The sequence below is a fragment of the Chlorocebus sabaeus genome, chromosome 5 (genome assembly GCF_047675955.1).
Source record: "Chlorocebus sabaeus isolate Y175 chromosome 5, mChlSab1.0.hap1, whole genome shotgun sequence".
Lineage (NCBI taxonomy): Eukaryota > Metazoa > Chordata > Mammalia > Primates > Cercopithecidae > Chlorocebus > Chlorocebus sabaeus.
The window spans coordinates 20317090-20344372 of NC_132908.1; the positions used below are offsets into that span (position 1 = coordinate 20317090).

The window sequence follows — 27283 nt, forward strand, 5'->3', positions numbered from 1 at the left end:
GGTCTTCTCGTGCTATAACTGATCAAATAAATATCCGGGTTAAACACTGCTCCCAGAGCTGAATTCGCTCTGAGTGTTGGGTCCAACTTCTCTGTGCTAATTCAAGGAAATAAGTCAGCCAAGGAGTCTAACTTGAGGTCTTCATTCTTGGGCAGGGCCATCAATACATCTAAAACATTACTTGTGGGTACCCCAGCTGCGGTAGCTTCCCTAAAAGGCAGAATTTTCACTCATTCCTTACAGAAACACGTAGCCAGCAACTTCTCAGGCTTGGGGAACGGGGCAGGCGGGTCGTGGTGGTGGGAAGGGGAGAGGAGAGGAAGGAGTCTAGCAGGTCGATTCTAAATGCAAATTGGAAACTACGCATCCGAGCGGGTAACCAGTACTGGCAGCATTCGTCTCCGGGAAGAACCTGTGTGTGTGTCAGGATGCACAAAAGGAATGACTCCCCTCTTTGCGCCCCCGGAGTTAACTGCACGACCCGGTCAAAGTCCCGCCGTGGAGTGGGATGACGGTCCAGAGGTAACGACTAAGGCCAGGAAAGCCTAGAGGTCCTTCCGGCACCACCTTAGAGGGGCAGGAGGGCTACAGTTACCGCCTTCGGAAGTGATCGCCTCACCCCTCAAAAAAATTAAAAGCACCTCCGCCATTACCACAGGCCGAGGAAGGGCCGGGACACGAGAACGCGCTCCGGGCGGATGCGCGCTCCCTTTGTCCCGCCTCCCAGCGGCCCGCTCATTGGACCGAGGGAGGACGCCGGGAGAGAAAACGCCGCGGCCGCTCGTAAGTGCTCCGAGTAGAAACTGGTGCAGGGGACAGTGGCGTTCCGCGGTCGGAAGGGAAGGGGGAGGAGCCGAGGCTGCGCGCCGGCTGCTCCTCCCCACCCCCAGCCTCTGCCCTGAAGGGGGCTGGATGGGCAAGTCGGACGCGATGGCTCGAGCTCGGGCGGTGGCGGCTGTGGCCGGAGGCGGCGGTGCCTCCTCCTCCTCGCCCCGGCGCCGGCGGTGATCGGAGCGAGCTGCCGCGGCCCCCGATGAGACTGCTGGTGGGCTGGCTGTGCCTGAGCCTGGCGTCCGTGTGGCTGGCGCAGAGGATGTGGACGCTGCGGAGCCCGCTCACCCGCTCCCTGTACGTGAACATGACGAGCGACCCGGGCGGGCCGGCGACGGCCGCGGGCGGCAGGAAGGAGAACGACCAGGTACGGGTCGGGGCTGGGGCCGGGGCGGGGGCGTGGCGGCCCGGCCTTCCCGCGCTGGGCCCGGCTATTGTGCGGGGCGGTTCCGCGAGGGGGCGGCCCGGCCCTTGCCCCTCCGCCTCGGCCTCTCGGAAAGTTTTCCCCGCGCCTTCCCCGCCGGGCGTCGGCTCCGCGAGCCCCGGGGACCCGGGCCCGGCCCCGCGAGCGCCTTTTGTTCCGCGGCGCAGGCGGGGCATGGCCTCCCCTTCCCCCTCCCGGGCCCGATCGCGAGCGCCCCGGAGCCCCGCATTGTTCCTGGGTCCCGGGCGGTGACTACGGACACCCGGCGGCGGGACTGGGGAACTTTGGGGCCAGAGCGTGACCGGGGGCGCCCGCTTGGCACCGAGGCCTGAGACTGAAGAGACCCGGCCAGATCCATTACCCCCGAGAAACAAAACGAAAAGCCAGCACCTCTTTTTGTCTCGTTGAATCCCAGAACGTACAAAGGGTCGTAAAAGAAATGTAACTGTACATCGCAAGCCATTGAACTCTCCGGGCTGATTCGGGTGACATTTCCCCCTAAGCGCTTAAAAAATGGGTTTGACAGGTTGTCGCTCCCATCCTACGGAACCTTCCCCTCCTACCTAGCAGAGATCTCCTTTAAACTTGAATTTAGTCAGCCTGCTGGAAAGATTGTGTGTGATGAGGAAGAAGATTATGCAAGTTTTACAGGAAGCGTTTTTAAAACCGAACGGGACGGGAGGGAGTTGTAGTTATGCATCCTGAGCGTTGCGCTGTGACCTGGTAGGTAGGCTTTTCATTAGCTCGGTCTTGTGCCGCTTAAACGTGTACAGGTTAACTGTAGAATTAGGTGAGATATTTCGTATTTGACCTTAACATAGTTTGCAGTTAATGTTAAATTCATTGAAAAGAGGCTTTTGAACTCTGCCAGAGTGTTGTCTTGTCATAGCTAGCATTTATAGTACATTTTGCTTTTCCATGGAGCACTAATTATTCCCTGTATCATCTTGTGTCTCATCATTTTCATATATTTCTCATTTTCCTACGTTACTTTTTTATTATGCCAGGTGTTCAGAGAATTTACACCCAGGTTGATTTCATGTGTTTTAATGAGGGTAGAGAATTGTCTAAGAAGGAGATAGAGCAATTTAGAAAAGTAGCATTTCGTTTTTAGTAATATTTATATTGGACTTTTTTCTATTTGTAAAGGAATGCTAAATTTCTGTAAATTTTTTTGAAAGCCTCCAGCCATTGCAGTTTGTTAGATGCAATATCAGTATCATTGATCACTTGTATGATATGGTTAGGAATGTACGTGAACTTAAATTACAAAGCCACATTTATTCCTATGGATTATTTACTCACACTAGTTCATATAGAGACAACTCAAAGTACTGTACCGTTAATTGTACAGTTATCAGAATGTCACATATGGAACAGTGGTGTAGACAATGAATTAGAAATGTCATTTTTAACATTTTTAAGCAGTTGATAGAAATAAGGTGCTGGATAGGAGAAAAAGCGGTTTATCTCCATTGATGTGGGATTATGATTGAGTCTCTTAGCTATTGGTATTTATGATAACACTTATCATGATTACCCCTCCTGCAGCCACTTGATATGTTTTCATTGCTCATAAAAGAATCGCACTTATCTTAAAAATTGAAACACTATTTCAACACTGATTTGTATGGAGGTGGAATTACAGCTGTAGACATAGCCTCAGAATATCTCCCAGCAGAGGATACTTTTCTAATTGTGTACCTTTTTAAAGCTGAATCTGTTAGGTTCTAATGAAGACTAATACTGGTTTCAGATACATTTATTTCAGATACTATATTTATATTGTGTGTGTGTGCGTGCGTGTGGGTACCCCTTCACTAACAACTGGGCAGATAATTTCTTTAGGGTGAAGACTTAATCTGGTATTTTCTGAATATTTGGGGGAGGGGTCAACTCTTTTCCTTAGAATAATGAATCCAGACATTATTTTGACATGAATACATTCATATTATGAAGATAATAGTCCATGAATAAAGATTAAAATGGACAGAAGAAAGCTGTGTAGAAACCACCATGAGATAAAGTAGGAAACTGTCCTTTCTGCACTGTGGCTGAGTTGATAATTTGTTTTCCACTTAATATTCCGGGATCCTGTGTTTGCCTTATAACTCCGTTGCTTGTGAAGTAACTGTAACTGTTTTTCCTCCTTCAGATTAATAGTTTTATACAAGGTCTTCTAAGTGTTCAGTTGGGTGTGTGAGTTCCATAGCCAGCCACATCTGGTTCTTTTGGAGTTGCATAAAAGTAGCGTTGTGGATTTGATTGAACCATACTTAGCGCAAGTTTTCCTTCTGGTTATTTTATTAAGGAATTATGATGGAGGATTCTGTGGTTAAAAGAGAGATCTTGGGCAATATTTATTCATTAAAAATTGCTATTTTGTTAGTGTAGTTTGGAGAGGCAAGGCTCCTTTGGGCTAAAGCTGCTCTAAAACTGTAGTAGCAGTGCCATTTTAGTAACTTGGTTTGGTGTGCTAGCTTCAAAACTGGGATTATGTTTCACTTTAGGCAAGCAAGAAGCAGGGTTTCACTTAGAGCAGGGAAGTGGCCCAGAGACCAGACTGGTCTCACAGACATATTTTTATAGCCTATGAAATAAGAATGGTTTTATATTTTTTAAATGGTTACCAAGAAAATATCAAAATAACATTTTGTAATACATGAAATTTCCTTTATGAAATTCAAATTTATTTGTGTCCACAAATAAAGGTTTTTTTTTTGAGGTGGAGTCTCGCTCTGTCACCCAGGCTGGAGTGCAGTGGCCCAATTTTGGTTCACTGCAACCTCTGCCTCCCAGGTTCAAGTAATTCTCATGTCTCAGCCTCCTGAGTAGCTGGGATTACAGGTGCATGCCACCACACCCAGCTAATTTTTGTATTTTTCAGTAAAGATGGGGTTTCACTGTGTTGGTTAGGCTGATCTTGAACTCCTGCCCTCAAGTGATCCTTCTGCCTGGGCCTCCCAAAGTGCTGGGATTACAGGTGTGAGGTACCATGCCCAGCCCACAAATAAAGTTTTATTGAAAGAGAACTACCACATTCATTTACCTGTGGTCTGCAAGCCCCCGGGCTACAACAGCAGCATATTTGCTACTGTATGACCTGCAAGCCTAAAACATTTACTATGTGGCTTCTTACAGAATAAAGAATTTTTGCAAGAGAAATTCCCAGCTTTCTTAACAAACAGCTTTTTTTTTTTTTTTGGGAGACAGGATCTTACTCTGTCACCCAGGCTGGAGTGTAGTGGCACAATCTCGGCTCGCTGCAGCCTGGACCTCCTGGGTTCAAGCGATTCTCATGCCTCAGCCTCCCAGTAGCTGGGATTATAGGCGTGCGCCAGCACACCCGGCTAATTTTTTTGTAGTTTTAGTAGAGACAGGGTTTCACCATGTTGGCCAGGCTTGTCTTGAACTCCTGGCCTCAGTGATCCACCCACATCGGCTTCCCACAATGCTAGGATTACAGGAGTGAGCTACTGCACCCAGCATCCAACAGCATATTCTTAATCATAGGTTGCAGGGTGGGTAGATTGACTCACTGGGAAGAAATAGAGGCAGGCAGTGAGAAACTGGTAGATACTGTCACTTTTCAATGTTGGCAGACTCAGAATTTAAAAAGACAACAACAAAAAACTTAGGATCTATTCTTTTTGTTGCATTGCACCTAGTGCTTAAAGTCAATGCATCTATTATGGAGCTACTGAAACTATGAAAGGACCCGTAGGCCCCAGGTTCTTGGTAATAATAGCCGTTCAATAGCTTCTCAATTGATGGAGTGAAAAAATTGTTATAGAACTCGCTGAACCAAACCACAGCGATTTCTCCAGGTGACATACTGCAAGGTGTTTTAAAAGCACAGATAACATTAAATTAGTATTAAGGTGTAACTTAAAATTGCAAGTATGTGTATAGGAGTGACTTATTTTTTCACTTTCTTATATAAGCTCAGAACTGTGCTATGCCACAAGTGATGATGAATTCAAGAAATAATTAAAATCCTTTTTTTCCCCCAAATGAAAAAATACTTGGACAGCCTAGCCAGAGCCAAACACTGTGCTAAAGGACGGAGTGTTTCCTGTCCCTTTACCCCTCATTTACCTTGTGGAGGCAGACTGGAGTCAGGCATGAGTTAACAATGCTTCAAGGATAGTCAGCCAGCTAAGCCGGACAGACACTGATGGATTGGTGTCCTCCTCTGAACTGCCTTCGAGAGTCTGGAGGCCTTTGCAGCTGAATACCAAAGAGACTTCGGAAAGGATTTCTTTCCTTCCTCATAATCTGTGTTGAAACCCCAACAAGTGTTTGCTTCAATTTCACAGAATGTTAGGATCTCTTTCTTGTGCTGGATATACCAGGAGTCTTTATGTTTCTCTTTGGAGGTGCCCTAGAAGACCCTAATGGCGTCCAGTAAAAAGCTCTGTTGTGTAGACCCTCTGAAGCTTTGTTAAAAGTTTAGGATTATCCTGTCCTACAGGGAGTGAGTACTTAGTATTTGGGATGAGGATTGTCAGTAATTTGTTATTAAATCAAAGCTGAAGCAATTTAATCTGTTTTAATTGATTCCCCTCATGGATATGAGGGTGCCTGTCACTCTACACATTGAAATCTCACAGAAACAGGTTATGAGTTGGGTTTATATTGTTTGTGGGAAAATGGTGAATGGTCTGAATATTTACTCCTGTGCTGTGCTTAAATGCAAGGTGTCTATGGTGAAATGTCTGGACTGAGTTGATTGCATTGTAAAATCTTAGAATGTGAATTTGGAATCCTTTGCTGTCAAGGTCTGTTGATGGAGTTGGTCTGGCCAACTCAGAAAAGATTCTGTGTTCATAGACCCTGAGCAGTGGAGCTTTTCTGATTGTTTTTGGTAGCACTGAATGCCTTGGGTCTTTGATTACCCATTTCTTTTGAGAGTGGCTGGATGCCCAGACTTACAGTGTGGTTTTTGGGCATTCCCTTGAACTGCACTTCTCCTCTGACCAGCCCTTGCCTTGGAGAGAAAGGGGAAGGAAATATGAACAGTTACTGGCCTTCTATTGTGTGCCAGGCACTTCAAATATGTTATCCCCCCTGGTCCTCATAGAACTCTTGGAGGTTGGTGGTATCATCCACACTTTACATACGGAAGAGTGAGGCTGAGAGAGATAAGAGACTTGCTCAATATCGCAGAGTTAATGGATGATAGAGTTGGGCTTTGCACCTAGCTTTGTCTGGTTTCAAGGCAACACATTTTCTCCTGCTTTATGATGCCCCTCCTAGTAAACCTTGTGTTGTCTGTGGGGTGGTAAAAATAGGCTTGCCTTCATTTTTTTGTTGTTGTTTTTTAGAAACAGGTTCTGGCTCTGTCACCCAGGCTGGAATGCAGTGGCCCGATCATAGCTCACTGCAGCCTCAAACTGCTGGCCTCAGTAGATCCTCCTGCCTTGGTCTCCTGAGTAGCTTCTAAATTTTTTGTAGAGACAGGGTCTTGCCATGTTGTTCAGGCTGCTCTCAAACTCCTGGCCTCAAGCAGTCCTCCTGCCTCAGTCTCCCAAAGTGCTGGGATTACAGGTGTGAGCCACTGCTCCTGGCCTAGGCTTACCTTCTGAATAGGAAACTGCCCTCATTCTGTTGAGGACTCTGTGTGGACACTGAAGTTAGGTAGCTGTGTGCACAATGCTAGTTGAAGATTTTGCAGTTTGTGAATTAGATGAGAATAGGACAGCTGCTTGAAGTTCTGGCCTTTATCTGGTTTGTGCATGCTTTTTGTAAGGCTTAAAGTTGAAAAAAGATTCTTACATGTGTTGTCTTTTTTTCCTGACATCAGCCATTCTCTATTTTTCCATCACCAAGTGGGTGTTTAATTGTTCAATCCTGTTCTGACACTAACTACCTGGAGTTAGGGTCACACTTTACAGAGTTAAGGGCTCAGTCCCACAAGACTGCCCTCGCTTCAGAGGCCAGCTGCAAGTTCTGGGTCCCCAGGCTACCAGTGCTTTTGTCTAACTTGACTGCAAATTTGGGAGTTCCCACAACTCTACCTTCACCCTACCCCACCCCACCCCATAATTTCCTATAACAGAATTACTCATAGAATTTAGGAAAATACTTAGGGGTGCAATGGCTCACGCCTGTAATCCCAGCACTTCGGGAGGCTGAGGTGGGTGGATCACAAGGTCAGGAGATCAAGACCATCCTGGCTAACATGGTGAAACCTGGTGTCTACTAAAAATACAGAAAATTAGCTGGGTGCGGTGGCTCATGCCTGTAATCTCAGCACTTCAGGAGGCTGAGGTGGGTAGATCGCGAGGTCAGGAGATCAAGACCATCCTGGCTAACACAGTGAAACCTGATCTCTACTAAAAATACAAAAAATTAGCTGGGCGTAGTGGCAGGCGCCTGTAGTCCCAGCTACTGGGGAGGCTGAGGCAGGAGAATTGCTTGAACCCTGGAGGCGGAGGTCGCAGTGAGCTGAGATCGTGCCGCTGCACTCCAGCCTGAGCGACAGAGCGAGACTCCGTCTCAAAATAATAATTTAAAAAACCCACCTAGGTTTACTGGTTTATTACAAAGGATACAATCGGGGAACGGCCAAGTGGAAGAGGTGCATAGGGTGAGGTGTAGGAGGTGGTGTAGAGTTTCTCTTTCCTCCGATGAGCCACCCAACCATCATATCAATGTATTCAGCAACCCCAAAACTGCCAGGACCCCGTAGTTTAGGGGTGTCATTACATAGGCATATTGGACTCAGTCTTCAACTCCTTTCCCATTCTTAGAGATTGGAAGGTGGGGCTGAAAGTTTGAACCTTGGACCCACAGCCTGGTCCCCATCCTGAAGCTATCTGGGTCTCCCACCCCTATCAGGAGTCATCTGGTTAGCATACAAAAGATATCCTTATCATCCTGAGATTCTCCAAGGGTTTTAGGAACTCTATCAGGAACCTGGGACAAAGACCAAATATGTATATTTTATTATACCACATTATTTAAAATCAGTCAGTTTTTAAAATGACTTTCTGACTCTGCTAGTGTGCTTAAATCCTTTGTATTTTGGGAATGTTGTATTTTGGATATGTTATATATCACGTTTGATTAGTTGATAAACTCCAAAAATAATTTCAGAAAAACTTTTAACCATATTCTTTGGTCTGATTAGCAAATATAATTTTTTTTTTTTTTTTTTTTTTTTGAGGCGGAGTCTCGCTCTGTGGCCCAGGCTGGAGTGCAGTGGCCAGATCTCAGCTCACTGCAAGTTCCGCCTCCCAGATTTATGCCATTCTCCTGCCTCAGCCTCCCGAGTAGCTGGGACTACAGGCGCCCGCCACCTCGCCCGGCTAGTTTTTTGTATTTTTTTTTTTTAGTAGAGACGGGGTTTCACTGTGTTAGCCAGGATGGTCTCGATCTCCTGAGCTCGTGATCCGCCCGTCTCGGCCTCCCAAAGTGCTGGGATTACAGGCTTGAGCCACCGCGCCCGGCAGCAAATATAATTTTATAGGAAAATTGCATTCCTGCTTTGAACGAGTGATTCATCAACCAAGGTTATATAAATGTTAGGAGGAGTTCATGGGCTTAATGAAAAAAAATTTTTGTTTTTGAGACAGAGTCTTGCTCTGTCACCTGGAATGGAGTGCAGTGGCACAATCTGGGCTCACTACCACCTCCATCTCCCGGGTTCAAGTGATTCTTTTGCCTCAACCTCCCTAGTAGCTGGGATTACAGGTGCCTGCCGCCACACCTGGCTAATTTTTGTATTTTTAGTAGAGACAGGGTTTCACCATGTTGGCCAGGCTGGTCTTGATCTCTTGACCTCAAGTGATCTGCCCACCTTGGCCTCCAAAGTGCTGGGATTACAGGTGTGAGCCACCGTAGCCAGCCAGGAGATTTTTAACACAATATGACCTAATATTTAATCACTTTGGCGAATACTGTCAGACATGCATTCAGAACGCCTGGCAGCCACCTGATTTGGCTGTTTACTACCTGGCCAATTATTAGTGTCTTTGCAGTTGTGTTGCCAGTAGGGAGAATATTGCTATTTACTGTAATTTTTAGATGTTATGTTTAGTTATCACATCCTGTTCTGTACTTGGCATCAGCAGATGGCTGAATGTAATCATTCTCATTTGATTAGAGTTTGTCATTTAAAAGATTCCCTTGTTTATTTAGATCGAACTACATTTGAGTGAGCTTTAAAGGTAGATGCTAATAAGATGCTTTTTCAGATATGATAGGCTCCAGCCAAGGAGTCCAGCCTCACAGTAGGGCGGGCACGTAGTCCTGTCAGTGTGTGAATTTAACGAGCATAGTACTTTGTTCTTGCCTGTGCACCTTTGTTTCTGTAGTCTTTGAGGAGCACACATTCAAAGAACTCACCTGCGGCTGGGCGCGGCGGCTCACACCTGTAATCCCAGCACTTTGCGAGGCCCAGGCAGGTGGATCACCTGAGGTCAGGCGATTGAGACCAGCCTGGCCAACATGGTGAAATCCCGTCTCTACTAAAAATACAAAAATTAGCCTGGTGGGGTGGTGGGTGCCTGTAATCACAGCTGCTTGAGAGGCTGAGGTGAGAGAATCGCTTGAACCCAGGAGGCAGAGGTTGCAGTGAGCCAAGATCGCACCACTGCACTCCAGCCTGGGTGACAGAGGGAGACTCCATCTCAAAAACAAACAAACAAAAACAAAGAACTCACCTGCTTGAAAGTACACGGGAGCCTACAGACAAGCCACCCAGTGCTGTGAGCTCAGCATAGCTTTCTATCTAAGCTGAGTTGCTGGAGAGAGGCGAAACCAGGAGGCCTGCCCATTGGGTTACAGGGGTTCCTGCAGATTTTCTCTCTCCTTGGTATTTCACCTTAAGGGCAAGGTGACTGCTCCTTTAAGGCTCTGAAGCTCCTCTTCAAGATCATAGTCACATTACTTGTTTCCCTTGGTTTCTGATTTTATTTTCACTCTGGAATGTAGGATCCCTGAGGTGAGTGAGTCCATCTTTTAATTCAGTCAGCTGGAGTCCCTAGACCGTAGTTAAGCTGGGATAGTGGGAAACGTTACTGGAGAGTCAGTACAGTGACATTTTGTGGGTAAGTCCATGTATGGGTTCTCAAGCAGGGTCGGTTTTGCCTCCCGGGGACATTTGGCAATGCCTGGGACATTTTGGGCTGTCCCTTGGGGTAGTGCTACTGGAACCTGATGGGTAAGTGCTAGGAATGCTGCTAAACATCCTACAATGTGCAGGCCAGCCCGTGAAACAGAGGATCATTCAGCTCCAAATGTCAGTAGTGTGAAGGGTGAGAAACCCTGGCTTACAGGACTTCCGTTACTATCTAGACCAGGTTATCTTTTCTCTACACACATCTGGTTCTGTTTAATTGGCAGGATAGTCCTGCTTTCTTTTCTTTAGCAGACACACTGGGTAGAGTTAAGCAAAGAGAAGCTTCTTTGAAAGAAACGCTTATAAAACGACGCGTACCTGGAGCAGGAGCTTGAATCAGCTGGAGCTGCTTAGAGACCCTAGGCTTCCCATTTGTTCAGAAGTTGCAAGGTGGTAAATGAAATGTAAAGCACTTGGCTTGGTGCCTGGTGCATGATAGGTGCTCAGTTGGTGTCTTCCTTCATCGCTTGCTTCTTTGCTTGTGGTAATGTAATTTTGTGGTGAGTGGGTAGCTTTAACCACTGTTTGCAAAATTAGGTTTAAGCAAAGCCTTGCAGAGTTTCAGAAATTGACAGAAACCCCATGGCAGCGGTCTCTGTGGTTATCCTTATGTTTCCTCTAGGATTTTGTTAGAAACTCCAAATTCTATCTGTTTAGACTGCCTGTAGATGAACACTTATTGTTTGTCTGTATCTGTGCCAGGCACTGAAGCCATTCATTTTCTCTGCCTTTATGAAGCTCTCAGTCTACCTAGGAAGATAGGCACTGAACAGGCAATTGTCTACAATTATTCAATCCAGAGATTGTAAATATTACCGAAGGGACAAATGGGATGCATGAAAGGGTATTAGAACAGGGGACCTAGCCTAGCCTTTCCTAGGTATATTTTCTTTTTGAAGGAAAATATACCTAGGAAATATTTAGGCTGAAGTTGAACGAACCAGGTGAAGAGAGAGTGGATTAGGTGGTGGGAATTGTGGGGGGCAGAGCAAATACCATGTGAGACAGCCACGGGAAAGGGGCCTTCCAGAAAAAAGAACGAAGGGGTGGAGCAGTGTGATGGAGTGAGGGTCCAGGGGTCATGGTTTGGTAGGGAATGTCATGAGGTGAGGCTGGTGATACAGAATGAACAAAAATTGTGTAGGGCCTTGTAAGCCATAAGCATTTTGAATGTTATCGTAAGGTTCCTGTTAAGCAGGGTAGTGATGTGATCAGATTTGCATTTAAAATTTGTATTTTAAGAGGTTTGCTAGGTTACTTACGTTTTCAGGCCACTTTTAATTTCTGGAAGATCTAACTGCCACCTACATATTTAGGGAGGGGTGTGTGTGTGTGTTAAAAAAACAGTTTTATTAGGATATAATTCACATACCATGAAAGTTATCCTTTTAAAGAGTGCAATCCATTAATTTTTAGTATAATCACCGTATTCTGCAGCCATCACCAGTATTTATTTTGGAACATTTCATCACCCCAGAAAGAAACCTCATGTCCATTAGCAGCCACTCCACATTGTCCCAGCTCCCCAGCCCCTGGCAGCCACAATCTGCCATCTACTTTCTATCTCTGAATTTGCATATTCAAGACATTTCACAGAAGTGGAATTATACGGTATGCAGTCTTTTGTGGACTGACTTATTTCACTTAGCATAATGTTGTCAAGGTTCATCCATGTTGGAGCGTGAAGTAGTGCTTCATTCCTTTGTATGGCAGAATATGCTATTATTTTATATGAATCTATTATCACATCTTGTTTATCCACTATTTGATGGACATTTGACTTGTTTTCACTTTCTGGCAATGCTGCTGTGAAATCGACATTTGTGTCATGCAAATGGTCAGAAAGGACATACGTTTCACCTTTCTTTTCACAGAGAAGAGCTTTGCTCTGTTTTTGTTCTGTAGCACATTCTGTTCAGTAGGCAGTTTCTTTCCTGAAAGACCTGTGTGACAGTAAAGGTTCAACCACACGTGTTAATGTTGATGAATTGAGAAAAATGCTATTAAAAACTTGAGTTTTCCTCTTGGTGCTTGAAAGCACTATTTGCAGTTAATGGTGCCAGTTCCTGCTTGGTTCTGGAAGTCAGAATCTATTGTTGTTCTAGTCCATTTACAAGTGGATGCCAAGGAATTCTTAGCTCCTCTGTTTCACTTGAATGACTTCTCATCCACATTAATAGAATGCACCTGATTGCCTATTATCAAGGTGATGGCTTTCATCTTGATTAGCCATTTCAGAGAATAAAAAATAAATAAAAGTCAGAGTGGCCTCCATATTACAGAGTTCAGAACGTGCACCAGGAGGTCATGAGTATAATAAAAAACGGTTTATGACCTGCACTGGAGCATAACTTCAGGCACAATAAGTATTAAGAATTAGAAAATCATTAAGCGAGAACATTTTCAGACCGAGGGAAAAAAATGTAGGCAGTGAATGTAAAAAGCTTCATAGCTTGTCATATAGAGTAGGAAAAATAAAGATAGTTTTATATATGAAGTCCAAGCAGTTTTGATAACTGTGATGAAATGGCAAATTAGCACAAATCAGTCCACAACTGGAAAGGCTTGGTTTACCCAGTTTAGGGAACAGAGTTTGTAAAATGATTAATCTCTGAAATTTAATGTGTCTGTTTGTGTTGATTTGTAACTAGTTCCTTTTAATGTTAGCATCGGGAATGTTACTTAAGATTTCACTGAACATTTAGTAAGCTTAAGATGACTGTAAAGCTGGTCCACCAATTGTGCAAGTGCTTATGGGACGTCTACCGCTGATAAAAGGTCATATTTGTCAGGGGGAAGCAAATTACTCTTGGCCGGTTGACTGACTGGGAAAAATTTGTGTTTCATGACAGATAATGGGTTAATAGTAACTGATATACTTAGTAGTTTCATCACTGTACCTAAGGGGCTTACTCTTATTTCTCAGGCCATGTTAGAGGAATCTCATTGCTATTATTACTGTAGGATTCTCACTATGTGCTTTGTGTTATGTTGAGGACTTGCCTACATTATCTTATTTAATCCTTGTAGTACCCTACCAGGATAGATAGACACCAGTGATGTCTCCAGTCTACAAATGAATGGAGGCTCAGAAATTAAGTGATTTGTCTGAGCTCACATAGGAAGGGCAGAGCCGGGACTTGATTGGGGGCTGACACTAAAGCTGATACACAGTCTGCTTCCCCACCTCTCTGGTATGCTAACTCATTTATTATGAAAGATTATAAATTTCATCTGTAGGTGAAGCTCTTGAATTTTGTTCTAGAATGTGGATTCTGGGTAGAGCCAATTCCTGGAAATCTGGGTCTTAGCATGTTACTACTTGGTCTTCTCATTGATTGCAGTATGACCTTAAGTAACTTCTTAATCTTTCTTGAGCACATGTTGCCTCTGTAGGAATGTCATATGACCTATTTGTAAAGCACACCTCAAGATTTCTAAAGATCTCTTTTAAATAGCCCACAAGAAGAAAGGCAACTTAATCTGGTCACTGGAGTGTTAAATTCTGTTGCTTACTTTGCTATTTGGGTTTGTTTGGTGGTTTTGAGTTAAGGCATTGGATAATGTGACTGTTTTCTTATCTAAAAGCAAGGATACTGCCAGCTGTTTGCCTTCTCATGTTGAATCTCAGTGAAAGAGAGGCCAGCAGAGCTTTCTAAATCTCAGTGATACAGTGACTGAAGCACTGGACTGGGAGTCCGAGTGCCTGAGCTATGGTCTTGTTCTGCTGCCTACTAAGCTGAATGACCCAAGAGCCTCTCCACCCTTCCCTCACCCACTCTACTTACCTTGAGGGCTGTAAGAAAATGAAATGAGAAGTCATGTCTGAAGAAGTGCTTTATATTTTATAGGTTATATGAGTATAAGAAATGATTGTTCTCGGAGTATCATGAGATGGTAGGTAATATTTGGAAATCTTAGATTTAATTTAGTCTTCTGGTTTTTTGTTTTTGGATTTCTTAGGTGACACTTTGGTTATGTGTTTTAATTTTTGTTCTTCTTTTTTTTTTATAGTGGTATGTGTGCAACAGAGAGAAATTATGCGAATCACTCCAGGCTGTCTTTGTTCAGAGTTACCTTGATCAAGGAACACAGATCTTCTTAAACAACAGCATTGAGAAATCGGGCTGGCTATTTATCCAATTATATCATTCTTTTGTGTCATCTGTTTTTAGCCTGTTTATGTCTAGAACATCTATCAATGGGTAAGTGAATCTTGGACATTTATTTTTTTTCTTTATCCTTAGGTTTACAAAAGGAAAAACAGAAAAAGAAAAGTTATCTTGTTCAGCATGTTGACTACCTGAGCTACAATACTTCTACTAGTCAGAACCTTGGCAGTTAGTCCATCGTTTTATCTTTCTGTGATTCTGCCCTTTAAATTCACCATACCATGACAGCCTCATTAGTATGTGTATTCATAGCGGGAGTTACTTAGGGTAGTGCTTCTTGGCTTTGATGTACTTGTAGGAATCACCAGGGGATCTTGTTAAAATGCAGATTATGAGTTCGTAGGTCAGGGGCTAGGCCTGAGAGTCTGCTTTTTTTTTTTTTTTTGACACAGTCCTGCTCTGTTGCCCTGACTGGAGTGCAGTGGCATGATCTGGGCTCACTGCAGCCTCCGCCTCCTGGGTTTAAGCGATTCTCGTGCCTCAGCCTCCCAAGTAGCTGGGATTACAGGTGTGCACCACCACACCTGGCTAATTTTTGTATTTTTAGTAGAGATGAGGTTTCACCGTGTTGGCCAAGCTGGTCTCTAACTGACCTTAAGTGATCTATCCACCTCTGCCTCCCAAAGTGCTGGGATTATGGGTAGGACCCACTGCACCTGGTGAGTCTGCATTTTTAACAAGCTCTTAAGACGATGCCAGTGATGCTGAATGCTGCTGGTTCTGGACCACAAAGTAGTAAGACTCCCGGAACCAAGCCCTGAAGCTGAGGGCTTTACACCCTTAGGCTGAAAAGTAAAGATCTTTGCCTTAAACATACTTCGAAGTAGCAAATTGTTTTTGGGAGATCTAATTAGTCCAACAATGGATGATGGCTTATTTTGAGTGAAGAGTCCTGCGTCTGTTCTTAAATAATGTCTAGGTTCACCAGAATTTTATAAACTTATTGTGGAATTCTCTGTCCCCAGAGTGGTTCCCTCATATATATCCATAGAAAAAGCTCTACGAGTTTTTTGTTTCGTTTTGATTTTCCAGTCCTTTCTTGGCCATATTTTCAGGCATTCCTAAGGACCTAGACTCTAAAATGCCAAAGAGAAAAGCAATAGGCTCAATGCTTAAAAAGCCTCGTTGGACCACTCAGACCACTGGTTGAGCCCACTTTTCTTTTCCCCTGAGGTTTGGAGCCAGTTTCTACTGACTGTCTGGATCCCCAGTGTATCATCTGGTCCTTAAATATGTTTTTAGACACTGCAAGCCATTTCTCAAGATTTCTCAGTTGATTTTCTTCATTGTTTATGTGAAATTGCCATACGTTTGCTTTGGCAAGCAGTTGTTATTTTTATATGGGTAGTTGAGTTGATACAACTTGGTCTGACATTTTGTTCCTTAAATTGGTTATATCGAATTTCTGTTCTATACCATTTATTCTTCCTCTGGAATTCTGATGAGTCACTGTAGCAGAGATTCTTATCCTTTCTGGAGTCCTGTAGCTCTTTGAAAGTGATAAAAGGTAGGAATCCTCTCTTCAAAAAGTGCTTACATTCAACATTTTATGTATGATTTTGGGGGTTTCAAACTTTTATTTCCCCTTTCCTCTACCCATAAGACTCTGGTTAAAATTCCCTGCTCTAGAATTTCACAGTTTGATCAAAGAGGCAATACAGTTAGTAAACCCCTTTGGCTTCCCTTACTTAAAACTCTTCTGCTTTTTTCTTCTGAAACCTACCCTGCTTTCAATCCTTCTTGCCTGGTGTCCTATTCTCAACTAAAAATTAAATTTAGGGCCCATCAATACTTTCCAGCCATGGCAGTGGGAGATTATTACTACAGGTGGCCATCTCTCACAGAAATCATTACGGTGGTATTGTCTGGAATTACTTTAAGATACTTACCAAACTTCCTTTATGCTGGAAAGGAGAAGGCTAAGTAAGGAAAGACTTAATAGATGTTCCAGAGTTTATTTTATAAGGAAGAGGCACACCTCTTCATAGACTCTTAAGTCTAGAGAGAACTTAGATTGTGACCAGAGAACCTAGGATGGTTATTAAACACTAAAGTTAAACCCAAATTAGGGGGTCATATCTCTTCACGGTTTGTGTTTATGGGAAGCTTTGTACTGGGCTCGGTATTTTAGGTGAGACTGTTCTTCATTGTGCGAGACTGCCCCCCACACTGCAGGAAGTCTTAACTTTTCTGGCCTTGCCCACTGAATGGCAGTAGTACCCCCAGGTCCTTGTGATTACTGGAAACTCTCCTGTCTACTCCCATTGCCCCCTAGAGGGCAAAATCCATCCTGGTTGATAAACACTGGGCTTGATGGATTTTGATTTATTTTTTGACAGTGTTAATCTTTTTGTAGAGCCCCTGTTGCTCATGTTCTTTGGAAATAGGACAGTCCTTCCCCTCTCTCTCTAGTGCCTTCTTTCTTTTTTTTTTTTTTTGGAGACAGGGTCTCACTCTATTGCCTAGGCTGGAGTGCAGTGGCACAGTCATGGCTCACTGCAGTCTTGACCTCCTCAGGCTCAAGCAATCCTCCTGCCTCAGTCTTCCAGGTAGCTGGGACTAGAGGCTCATGCCACTGTGCCTGGCTAATTTTTGTATTTTTTGTAGAGACGGGGTTTCACCATGTTGCCCAGGCTGGTCTCAAACTCCTGGGTTCAAGAGATCCTCCCACGTTGGCCTCCCAAAATGCTGGGATTACAGACGTGAGCCACCATGCCCAGCCTCTGGTGCCTTTAAATGTAGACCAGTCAGATGAACTTGTGAGCTCTGAGCTCAGGTGACCTCTAGTTCTAGAATTTTATAATTATCATGTCAAGATTCCTCACATCCCAAGGAGATGGCTTGGGAAGCATGCTCTGGGAAAATTTAAGCAAAATGACTATTTTGTGACTTACTTTTGGTCTTGTGGCAAGTCAGCATCAGTATTTGAGTGAAACTCACCTCCCCTCAGCCATGCTGCCAGTAGCCTCTTTCTGCTGTGACTCTGGTTTCTGTGTTAAATTTTGTATAACTACTTCAGCAAGTTCAGATTTGCTATTTTCTTACTGTAATATATGAACAATTGAGGATTAAAGCAACTTGTCTTTTATGAGACATGATTGTCTTTAGTAAGCAGTTGTAGTTGGTAGCACACGTTTAGTGGTCTCTGAGGTCTTTCTGTCTCCAATTTTCTAGCATTTCTGTGGGGCAGAAGATTTACTGTAAACTTAGTTAAACTTTCCTATGGCCATAATCGAAAAAGGAAGGGGGACTTTGTTACATGAACTCCATTATTTGTATTTCTTCCTAAAACTGGTCTTACATTGGGCACCATGTTGCATGCATCTTTCCAGTCACTGTATAGCAGCAAACATTATGTAACTTATGATTGTTTCCAGAGAGCAGCAGTACAGAACAGGTTTGCCTGCCACTTCCTAGACCAGTGGTCCCCAGACTGTTTTCCAGAGTCTGAGGAGGAAGTGCCTCAGGAACTGCTTCAGGCTGCAGAGAAAGGCCTAGAAGTGGGCTGACCACAGCTCCTGGGCTCCCAACCTCATTCGAACAGCAGCTGCTCTCTTAGGATCTTATATTGTCTGTGAGTTCCACTTCATTTAAAGAAAGGGTTCTGCTGCTTAATGGAGGGTTGAGAATCCCTGCCCTAGATAAACTAGAATTTCAGAGCTAGAAAACAAGTCCAAAAATAGGGAGTGCATTTTATTTCCCAGGGTGATGCATCCATGAGACTTGGCTGGACCTAGAGTTGCTTTTCTGAGGGTTTTCTTCGATCTCCATTTAAACTCCCCTCAGTCTCTTTTTTCGATGGCATTACTATGGTTTTGAGTGTTTTCTAGGACCTTTAGAAATAATAGGACCCAGACAGTTGAAACCATATAAACTGACATAAGTATGAATCTACTTTAATGCATATTAACCGACATCACAAGGACCACTCTTTTCCCTCTTTTCTCTAGTGTCTCTTAAAAATCTATCATACTAAAGCTCTTCTTTTCCTGATCCATGGTTTAATTCCATATTCGAAATCACTTTTTTTTCCTATTTGGTTTCTCTGCTACTGTGGTCTAGCTGTGTTAGCATGTCATCTTTTTCAACTGATAAACATGTTTTCTGTTACTCCTTCCACTTTTCCTTCCTATTTTGACTTAAGTTCTTCACATTCATCTCTTATTTCTTCTTCCTTCCCCTGTCATCCGTTCCCCTTTCCACCTTTTATTTCCCTCTTCCCATGCTTTTTTGGGACATTATTTGCAACTCCAAAGACAAATGGTATCTGGAGGCATTTTCTTATTTTATTAACTTTGTCTTCTAATCATAGAAATGATACAAAAGATAATATCTTGGCCGGGCGCGGTGGTTCATGTCTGTAATCCCAGCACTTTAGGAGGCTGAGGCGGGTGGATCACGAGGTCAGGAGATGGAGACTATCCTGGCTAACACGGTGAAACCTGGTCTGTCCTAAAAATACAAAAAATTAGCCAGATGTGGTGGCGTGCGCCTGTAGTCCCAGCTACTTGGGAGGCTGAGGCAGGAGAATGGCATGAACCCAGGAGGCAGAGCTTGCAGTGAGCAGAGATCGCGCCACTGCACTCCAGCCTGGGCGACACGGTGAGACTCTGTTTCAGGAAAAAAAAAAAAAAAAAAAAGGCCAGGCGCAGTGGCCTATGCCTGTAATCCCAGCACTTTGGGAGGCTGAGGCGGGTTGGTCACTTGAGGTCAGGAGTTCGAGACCAGCCTGGCCGACATGGTGAAACCCCGTCTCCACTAAAAATACAAAAAATAAGCCAGGTGTGGTGGTGCACGCTTGTAATCCCAGCTACTTGGGAGGCTGGGACAGGAGAATTGCTTGAACCCAGGAGGCGAAGGTTGCAGTGAGCCGAGATCGTGCCACTGCACTCCAGCCTGAGCAACAGAGTGAGACATTGTCTAAAAAAAAAAAAAAAAACTTAACCATGTAATAAGTGATTATGGTTGTTGGTGCTGAGTCACTATATTCACTTTGTATGTGTATGGTGAGGGGTGGTTAATTTGCATAGACACTTCGATTTTTGTCCTTTTTTTTTTTTTCAGGTTGCTAGGAAGAGGCTCAATGTTTGTGTTTTCACCAGATCAATTTCAGAGACTGCTTAAAATTAATCCAGACTGGAAAACCCACAGACTTCTTGATTTAGGTGCTGGAGATGGAGAAGTCACAAAAATCATGAGCCCTCATTTTGAAGAAATCTATGCCACTGAGCTTTCTGAAACTATGATATGGCAACTTCAGAAAAAGAAATACAGGTATAAGTTTTAGACATGGGATATATTTTTTGGTTTTAGATTCCTTTCTTCTTGAAAGTATATTATTTAAAGGATACGAATCAAAAATGATCTTCCATGATTAGGAATTTAAAAAAATCATTTAATACATAAGTAGCTGGAAGTGTAGAGAAATAATCTTCTGGTGGCAGTATTTTCCTGGAGCAGAGGGGTTGGCACTATAGGGAAGAAAAGGACTAGCGAGAGATAGCTTGGAAAAGGCAGATCAGAAGAAGGGACTTCTTCCCTAATAAGAATCTGGCATTCTCAAAAAAAAATTTTTTTAAGTAGTGTTAAAATATACATAGCATAGAATTTACTATTTTAACTATTTTTAAGTGTACAGTTCAGTGGTATTAGGTACATTTACATTGTTGTACAATCATCACCACTATTCATCTCCAGAATTTTTTATCTTCCAAAATGGAAACTCTGTACCCAATAAACAGTAACTCCCCATTTTTCCCTCCTCCTAACCCCTGACAACCACCATTCTACTTTGTCGATGAATTTGACTATTCTGGGTACCTCGTATAAGAGGAATTATATACATTAGCTCCTTGCGACTGGCTTATTTCATGTAGCATAATGTCTTCAAGGTTTACTCAAGGTTTACTCATGTTGTACCATGGGCCAAAATTTTCTTTCTTTCTTTCTTTTTTTTTTTGAGACGGAGTTTCGTTCTTGTTGCCCAGGCTGGAGTGCAGTGGCGTGATCTCGGCTCACTGCAACCTCTACCTCCCAGGTTCAAGCAATTCTCCTGCTTCAGCCTCCCAAGTAGCTGGGATTACAGGCGTATGCCACCATGCCCGGCTAATTTTTTTTGTAGTTTTAGTAGGGATAGTGTTTCACTACTTGGCCAGACTGGTTTCGAACTCCTGACCTCAAGTAATCCAGAGTGCTGGGATTACAGGTGTGAGCCACCGCATCTGGCCCAAATTTTTTTTTAAGGATGAGTAATAGTTCATTGTATGCATGTACCACATTTTGTTTACCCATTTATCTGTCAGTGGATACTTGGGTTGTTTCTGCCATTTGGCTGTTGTGAATAATGCTGCTATGAACATGGGTGTACAGATACCTACTTGAGCCCCTACTTTTTCTTCTTTTGGGTATAGACCCAGAAGTGGAGTTGCTGGATCACACGGCTGAGTCTGGGTTTAATTTTTTGAGGAATTGCAATACTTTTGCATTGCTGCCGCACCATTTTACATTCCTACCAGCAATGTAGTACAAGGGTTCCAGTTTCTCCACTCTTTAACAATACTTGCTATTTTCTGTTTTGTTTTGCTTTTAACATATAGTCGTCAGTGTTAATTTTGGTTTTAAGGTCATCTGGAGCTTGAAAGACTAGGAAGAAGGGTATTTTTTTTTTTTTGAGATGAAGTCTCACTCTGTTACCCAAGCCGGAGTGCAGTGGTGTGATCTCGGCTCACTGAAACCTCCACCTCCTGGATTCAAGTGATTCTCCTGCCTCATCCTGCTAAGTAGCTGGGACTACAGGCACATGTCACCATGCTCGGCTATTTTTTTTTGTATTTTTAGTAGAGACTGGGTTTCACTATGTTGGCCAGGCTGGTCTCAAACTGCTGACCTCGTGATCCGCCTGCCTTGGCCTCCCAAGATTTGTTGGGATTACAGGCATGAGCCACCGCACCCAGCCAGAAGAAGGGTATTCTTATTTCAGTATGATTTATTGATTGGGAGATTTCTGTCTCTTGGCGCAGTGCAGAATGGGGGAGGTAGAGCTGGAGTCGGCCTCCTTCTCTGTGATATTTTTGGAAGTCTGGTTAGCCTTAGAGAGAAAGGAGAAAGAATTATGTAATCACTCACTTTCCTATCCACATGTTTCTACTTTTGCAGATTAACCCTAGAGACACCATCAGTGTAGCTTTTGGAGCAGCACTGGTTTGAGCATTTGCAAAACATGGAAATTTTTAGCCTGGAGAAGGGAAGATTACTGTGAACAGATACTCTGTGGGATTTTTATATGGAAGGAAAGGAGTAGGTGTAGTCTTTGGTATAATCAGGCACAGCTATGCCTTAGAAGTTGAGTTACAGCTTAGGGAAATCGGTCTTCCTAGCTTGAACCGTTTAAGTCCTTATCACTGTCAGTGTTTGAATTGCTGTTAGGGATGTTATAGGAAGAGACATTAGGAAGTTGAGTGATTGGAAAGCCCCTTAGCTTTAGCAGTCTGTCTCAGATAAGGTTCTGGTGGGTCTGCATAGTAATAATTGACATGTTTTCCTTCAGTTAGAAATTAATTTGGCATTTCAAAATTTGGAATGCTTTGACCTTTGTTATACCAGTGGCTTAAGTCAGGCTGAATTCCTAATCTGATTCCACCTCCCCTTTAAAAAATCCATGCTTTGAAGTGGGTCGAAGAGGAAGGTGTTAAACCCATCTTCAGATGATTAACCACCCCAGCCTTCTTTTTCTTTTATTCTAAGTGTCTAAATGGAATTTTCAGTGAAACTTTAGATGTTTGAATTAGTAATATATCTGGAGTGTACATGGTATGTAAAGGTATCTACCACATAAAAAATACTTGGTTTAATTTTTTCCCTTGTATACAGCACATAAGCCAAAAACCTGCAGTTTGACCTGCATGGGAAATTCATACTGATTGGCATTCCTTTCATAATGTTAGTATGAAGTGAAAATCTTTTCACAAAAGTGGTAAATTTTGTAACTATTGGTGCAGTTTGAGGTTTTAACGAGGAAGTGGTATCTTTATTTCCTAAGTTTAGAGGTCTCCCAATCCAAGATGGCAAGGTAGACTTTCAGCTTAATTTTACAGTTTTTTCTTCCTTTTGAGATTAGAACTATTTTCTGTTTCTCTTCAATTTCTGGGCCATGAAAAACAGGCTTTTTATTATTAATTAATATGTGCATTTTTAGAGACAGGGTCTCTGTCACCTGGGCTACAGCATGGTGGCATGATTATAGCTCACTGCAGCCTTGAACTCCTGGGCTCAAGTGATCCTCTCACCTCAGCCTCCTCAGTAGCTGGGACTACAGGTGCCTGCTTCCATATCTGGCTAATTTGAGAGTGTGTGTGTGTGCGCACGTGTGTGTGTGTTTTGTTTGTGTGTCATATGTTTGGAGACACGAGTTTCACTATGTTGACCAGGCCAGTTTTGAACTCCTGGCCTCAAACAGTCCTCTTCCCTTGGCCTCCCAGAGTGCTGATATTATAGGCGTGAGCAAAACATGCCTTTTAAAATAAAGGTTCTGTAATTTTTCGAGACGAAGTCTCGCTCTGTCACCCAGGCTGGAGTGCAGTGGCACGATCTCAGCTCACTGCAACCTCTGCCTCCCGGGTTCAAGTGATTCTCCTGCCTCAGCCTCCCCAAGTAGCTGTGATTACAGGTGCACGCTGCCACACCCAGCTAAATTTTTTGTATTTTAGCAGAGATGAGGTTTCACTGTATTGCCCAGGCTGGTCTCAAATTCCTGAGCTCAGGTAATCCGCCTGCCTTGGCTTCCCAAAGTGCTGGGGTTACAGGCGTGAGCTACTGTGCCCAGTTAAAGTTTCTGTATTTTAAAAATAGGTCAATAAACAGAAAATGGCCCAGTTTTTCCTTTATCTTCCCAAGTTGTCATTGTTTATGCCAGAAAACTCAATTGTAAAACTAAAAGATGTGGTTTTGGTTTTTACAGTAAGACAATACGTTTTCTTTATATTGTTGGTGTTTCATTTTTTATTTAGGATTTATCAAAATACTGATTGCTTATTTCCTTAGAGCTGTCCCAACCTGAGATGGCAAAGCATCTTTTCCTTTTTTTTTTTTTTTTTTTTGGGAGACGGAATCTCACCCTGTTGCCCAGGATGGAGTGCAGTGGCACCATCTCGGCTCACTGTACGACCTCTGCCTGCTGGGTTCAAGCAATTCTTCTGCTTCAACCTCCCGAGTAGCTGGGACTACAGGTGCATGCTGCCACGCCCGGCTAAGTTTTTGTATTTTAGTAGAGATGGGGTTTCACTGTGTTGCCTAGCTGGTCTTGAAATCCTGAGCTCAGGTAATCCGCCCGCTTTGGCCTCCCAAAGTGCTAGGATTACAGGTGTGAGCCACTGTGCCTGGCCCTTTTTTTTGAGACAGGATCTTGCTTTGTCGTCCAGGCAGGAGTGCAGTGACGCAATCATAGCTCACTGTAACCTCAAACTCTTGGTTCAAGCCATCCTTCTGCCTCAGCTGCCCAAGTAGCTTAGCTAGGACTACAGGCATGTGCCACCATCCTTGGCTATTTTTAATTTTTTATAGAGATGGGGTCTCGTTGTGTTGCTCAGGCTGGTCTCAAACTCCTGGGCTCAAGCAACCCTCCCAAAGTGCTGGAATTACAGATGTTAGCTACCACGCCTGACTGCTTTATCATTCTCTAAAGAGAAATATATTTTACATCCTTCTGGAGGTATTAACTCATTTTCTTGAAAATAATAATCCGCTGAATAGATATCCTCATTCTAGGTTTAGAAATATGTTTTAGAAAGAGGAAAATTCTGACAACTTGTTAGGATTCCTGGGCTAATAGGCAGTTTTAGTGGGGCTAAGCAGTTTGTCTTCATCAGTGGAACTGAGTGAGTTTTCAAACAAAAATCACAAAACAGAAGTAAGGATGCACTTGAACTTCTATAGGTATAGATTTAACTGTCTTGGTGTTAGTCATCGTTTTCTGTTATGAGCGTATATTCCTCTTCCAAAATTACCAACACAGAGGCTACCTATCTGAAACTAATTCTGAGGTAGATTTAGTGAGATTATTTAAATTGGAACATGCTGATGATGTTTGGCTTCTGCTTCATTGCAGATAGACATAAGATTTTTTTGTTGTTTTGTTTTTTAAAATCAAATATATAATTTGTGTTTTACAATTTATGACTTTAAATTGGCTGCTTAGCTAAGGCATTAATATATACAAATAGTCCTTTCTTTATTCATTTCCATTTTTTAGAATGGGAATTGATGACATTTTTGTTCTGAAAGTAGTCTTCTGATAAGTGTTTGGAAACTCTTTGAATGAGCTAAATTGAATTTCCAAAATTACTGTTACAGTTGACTTAGTACAACAAAGTGATTTTGAAGCCAGAATGCCCTACTTACTTCAAACAGTATTTAGTGCATTGAAACACCTGCTCCAGTAAGGAATCTGACTAGTCCCTGGAAGTTTGTTAGGCTGCTATTTGGAAGAGGCTTTAGTTTGACAAAAATATAGATTGAAAAGAAAATGAAACTAAGTGCTTTGTGTTTTTAAAATTCTGCTATTCAGAAATGCTATAAAAAAATCATTATGCTAATGAGGGTTTCAAAACAGCCCTCATTATACTTTTAGAATTTTCTGAGCTATCTTACAGTATCTGCTCAACATTACTAAAGACTTGTTTACCAAAGATCCTTTTTTTATGTTTCCTTTTTTACCTGTCTCCATCATAACATGTCTTACCTACCACATTCTGATTGGTATAACCAAGCAGGAGTAAGTAATTTGTAAAATTGCCTAATTGTGTGGCTAACAAAGACTCGTGATATAAAAACTCCCCCTTTCTAGAGATAACATTGTAGAGGACTGAAAATGTTCTCTGTGTTCTGTGTGTGTATATGAAAGTGAGAGATTGAGGGTCGAGAGTGGTGTTTTTTTTAAACCATGCTCTTAGTGTTAATAGGATGTCCTGGGCTTTATATTTTCTGTATAGTTTTTGGTTTTTTTTTTGTTTTGAGATGGAGTCTCGCTCTGTCCCCATGCTGGAGTACAGTGACGTGATCTCGGCTCACTGCAACCTCCACCTCCCTGATTCAAGCGATTCTCCTGCCTCAGCCTCCCGAGTAGCTGGGATTACAGGCACACACCACCACACTCAGCTCATTTTTGTATTTTTAGTAGAGACGGTGTTTCATCATGTTGGCCTGGATGGTCTCAATCTCCTGACCTTGTGATCCGCCCGCCTTGGGCTCCCAAAGTGCTGGGATTACAGGTGTGAGCCACCGTGCCTGGCCCTTTTTTGTGTAGTTATTTAGATATGAAGATTCTCAAGTATGAAATATGTCTTTCCTGGGAACAGAAATGTGCTCAAAGGTCATAAGTTTATCAATGGAAATTATTTTATACCACTCCCAAGCCATTTTTAAGAATAGAAGGGATCCTAGGAGTAGAAAGCATTAATTATATGAAATATTTTTTGATTAAGTTCCAATGAGTGGTAGAAAGCAGGACTCTTGTTCTATACTGATATTCAAGAATTTGATGTTTTAGTTTCATAACTTTATCAGGTTACATCTTCATACTTACTAAACATGATTAGTTCTTGTAAAGAAAATTTCATATGTGTTGAGATTTGGAAATAGGTGAAATGTTAAATTTAAAGAAATATGGGCCAGGCATGGTGGTTCACGCCTGTAATCCCAGCACTTTGGGAGGTTGAGGCAGTCGGATCGCTTGAGGTTAGGAGTTGAAGATCAGCCTAGCCAACATGGTGAAACCCCGTCTCTACTAAAAACACAAAAATTATCTGGGCGTGGTGGCACCTGCCCGTCATCTCAGCTACTCAGGAGGTGGAGGCAGGAGAATCGCTTGAACCCGGGAGGTGGAGGTTACCATGAGCCGAGATTACTCCAGTGTACTCTAGCCTAGGCAACAGAGTTGAGACTCCATCTCAAAAAAAAAAAAAAAAAAAAAGAAACATGATTGCTATTTTTCTCTTCCCTGGCTATGTCATTATTGCAAACATAAATTATAACAGAAGATTTTGAACTTAATTTAGAAGACAAAGTTAAAGCCTTTACTGTCATCTCAGTTATTTTAAAAGATGTCTTTAGAGAGATGTTATGTTAATACAGTTATTTCTGATTTTTCTAGAGTGCTTGGTATAAATGAATGGCAGAATACAGGGTTCCAGTATGATGTCATCAGCTGCCTGAACTTGCTGGACCGCTGTGATCAGCCCCTGACTTTGTTAAAAGATATCAGAAGTGTCTTGGAGCCAACTAGAGGCAGGGTCATCCTGGCCCTGGTCCTCCCTTTTCATCCCTATGTGGAAAACGGTAAGTGTGGTCAGTCAGGCTGGCTGTTACCAAGGATAGCTGTTTATTGGTATTTGTGATTTTGTGCTGTGTACAATTAAACATTGTCTAGTATTTCTCATAATAGCCTGCAGTTTAAAGTAATCCAGTTAATCCATGTAAAACACCACCTTGGTTAATGTTCACCTAAAGGTGGACTTTATAGAGATCTAGCATTCCCCCTGCAGTAGTAATAATTAATATTTAGCTGGGGCTGACTGCTTGAGATTGAAAGCCAAAAATGCATCTGTATCTCTGGTTTTAAATGGAACTTGAACCATTTATTTATTAGTTTTATAACTGAATCGAGCAATAAACAGTTCCTTTAAATCTGGTCATATATACTTGCTGAATGTCATGGCTGTTTTTGTTTTGTGTTTT

At 42.8% G+C, this 27283-nt stretch overlaps 1 protein-coding gene across 3 annotated transcripts in view; it reads left to right on the plus strand.

Annotated features, from left to right (window-relative positions):
- The first annotated feature begins 756 nt into the window (after positions 1-756).
- METTL9 (methyltransferase 9, His-X-His N1(pi)-histidine) overlaps positions 757-27283 on the plus strand; it is a 49449-nt gene continuing 22922 nt past the window's right edge. For 2 of the 3 annotated variants that reach the window (XM_007987785.3, XM_007987786.3), the window contains exons 1-4: positions 757-1198; positions 14397-14587; positions 19619-19828; positions 26700-26884. In XM_007987785.3, coding sequence (XP_007985976.1) covers positions 1034-1198; positions 14397-14587; positions 19619-19828; positions 26700-26884 — 751 coding nt within the window. In that variant the 5' untranslated portion in view covers positions 757-1033. Of the gene's footprint in view, positions 1199-14110; positions 14280-14396; positions 14588-19618; positions 19829-26699; positions 26885-27283 lie in introns of those variants that run through there. The other variant, XM_007987791.3, reaches the window with a different exon arrangement.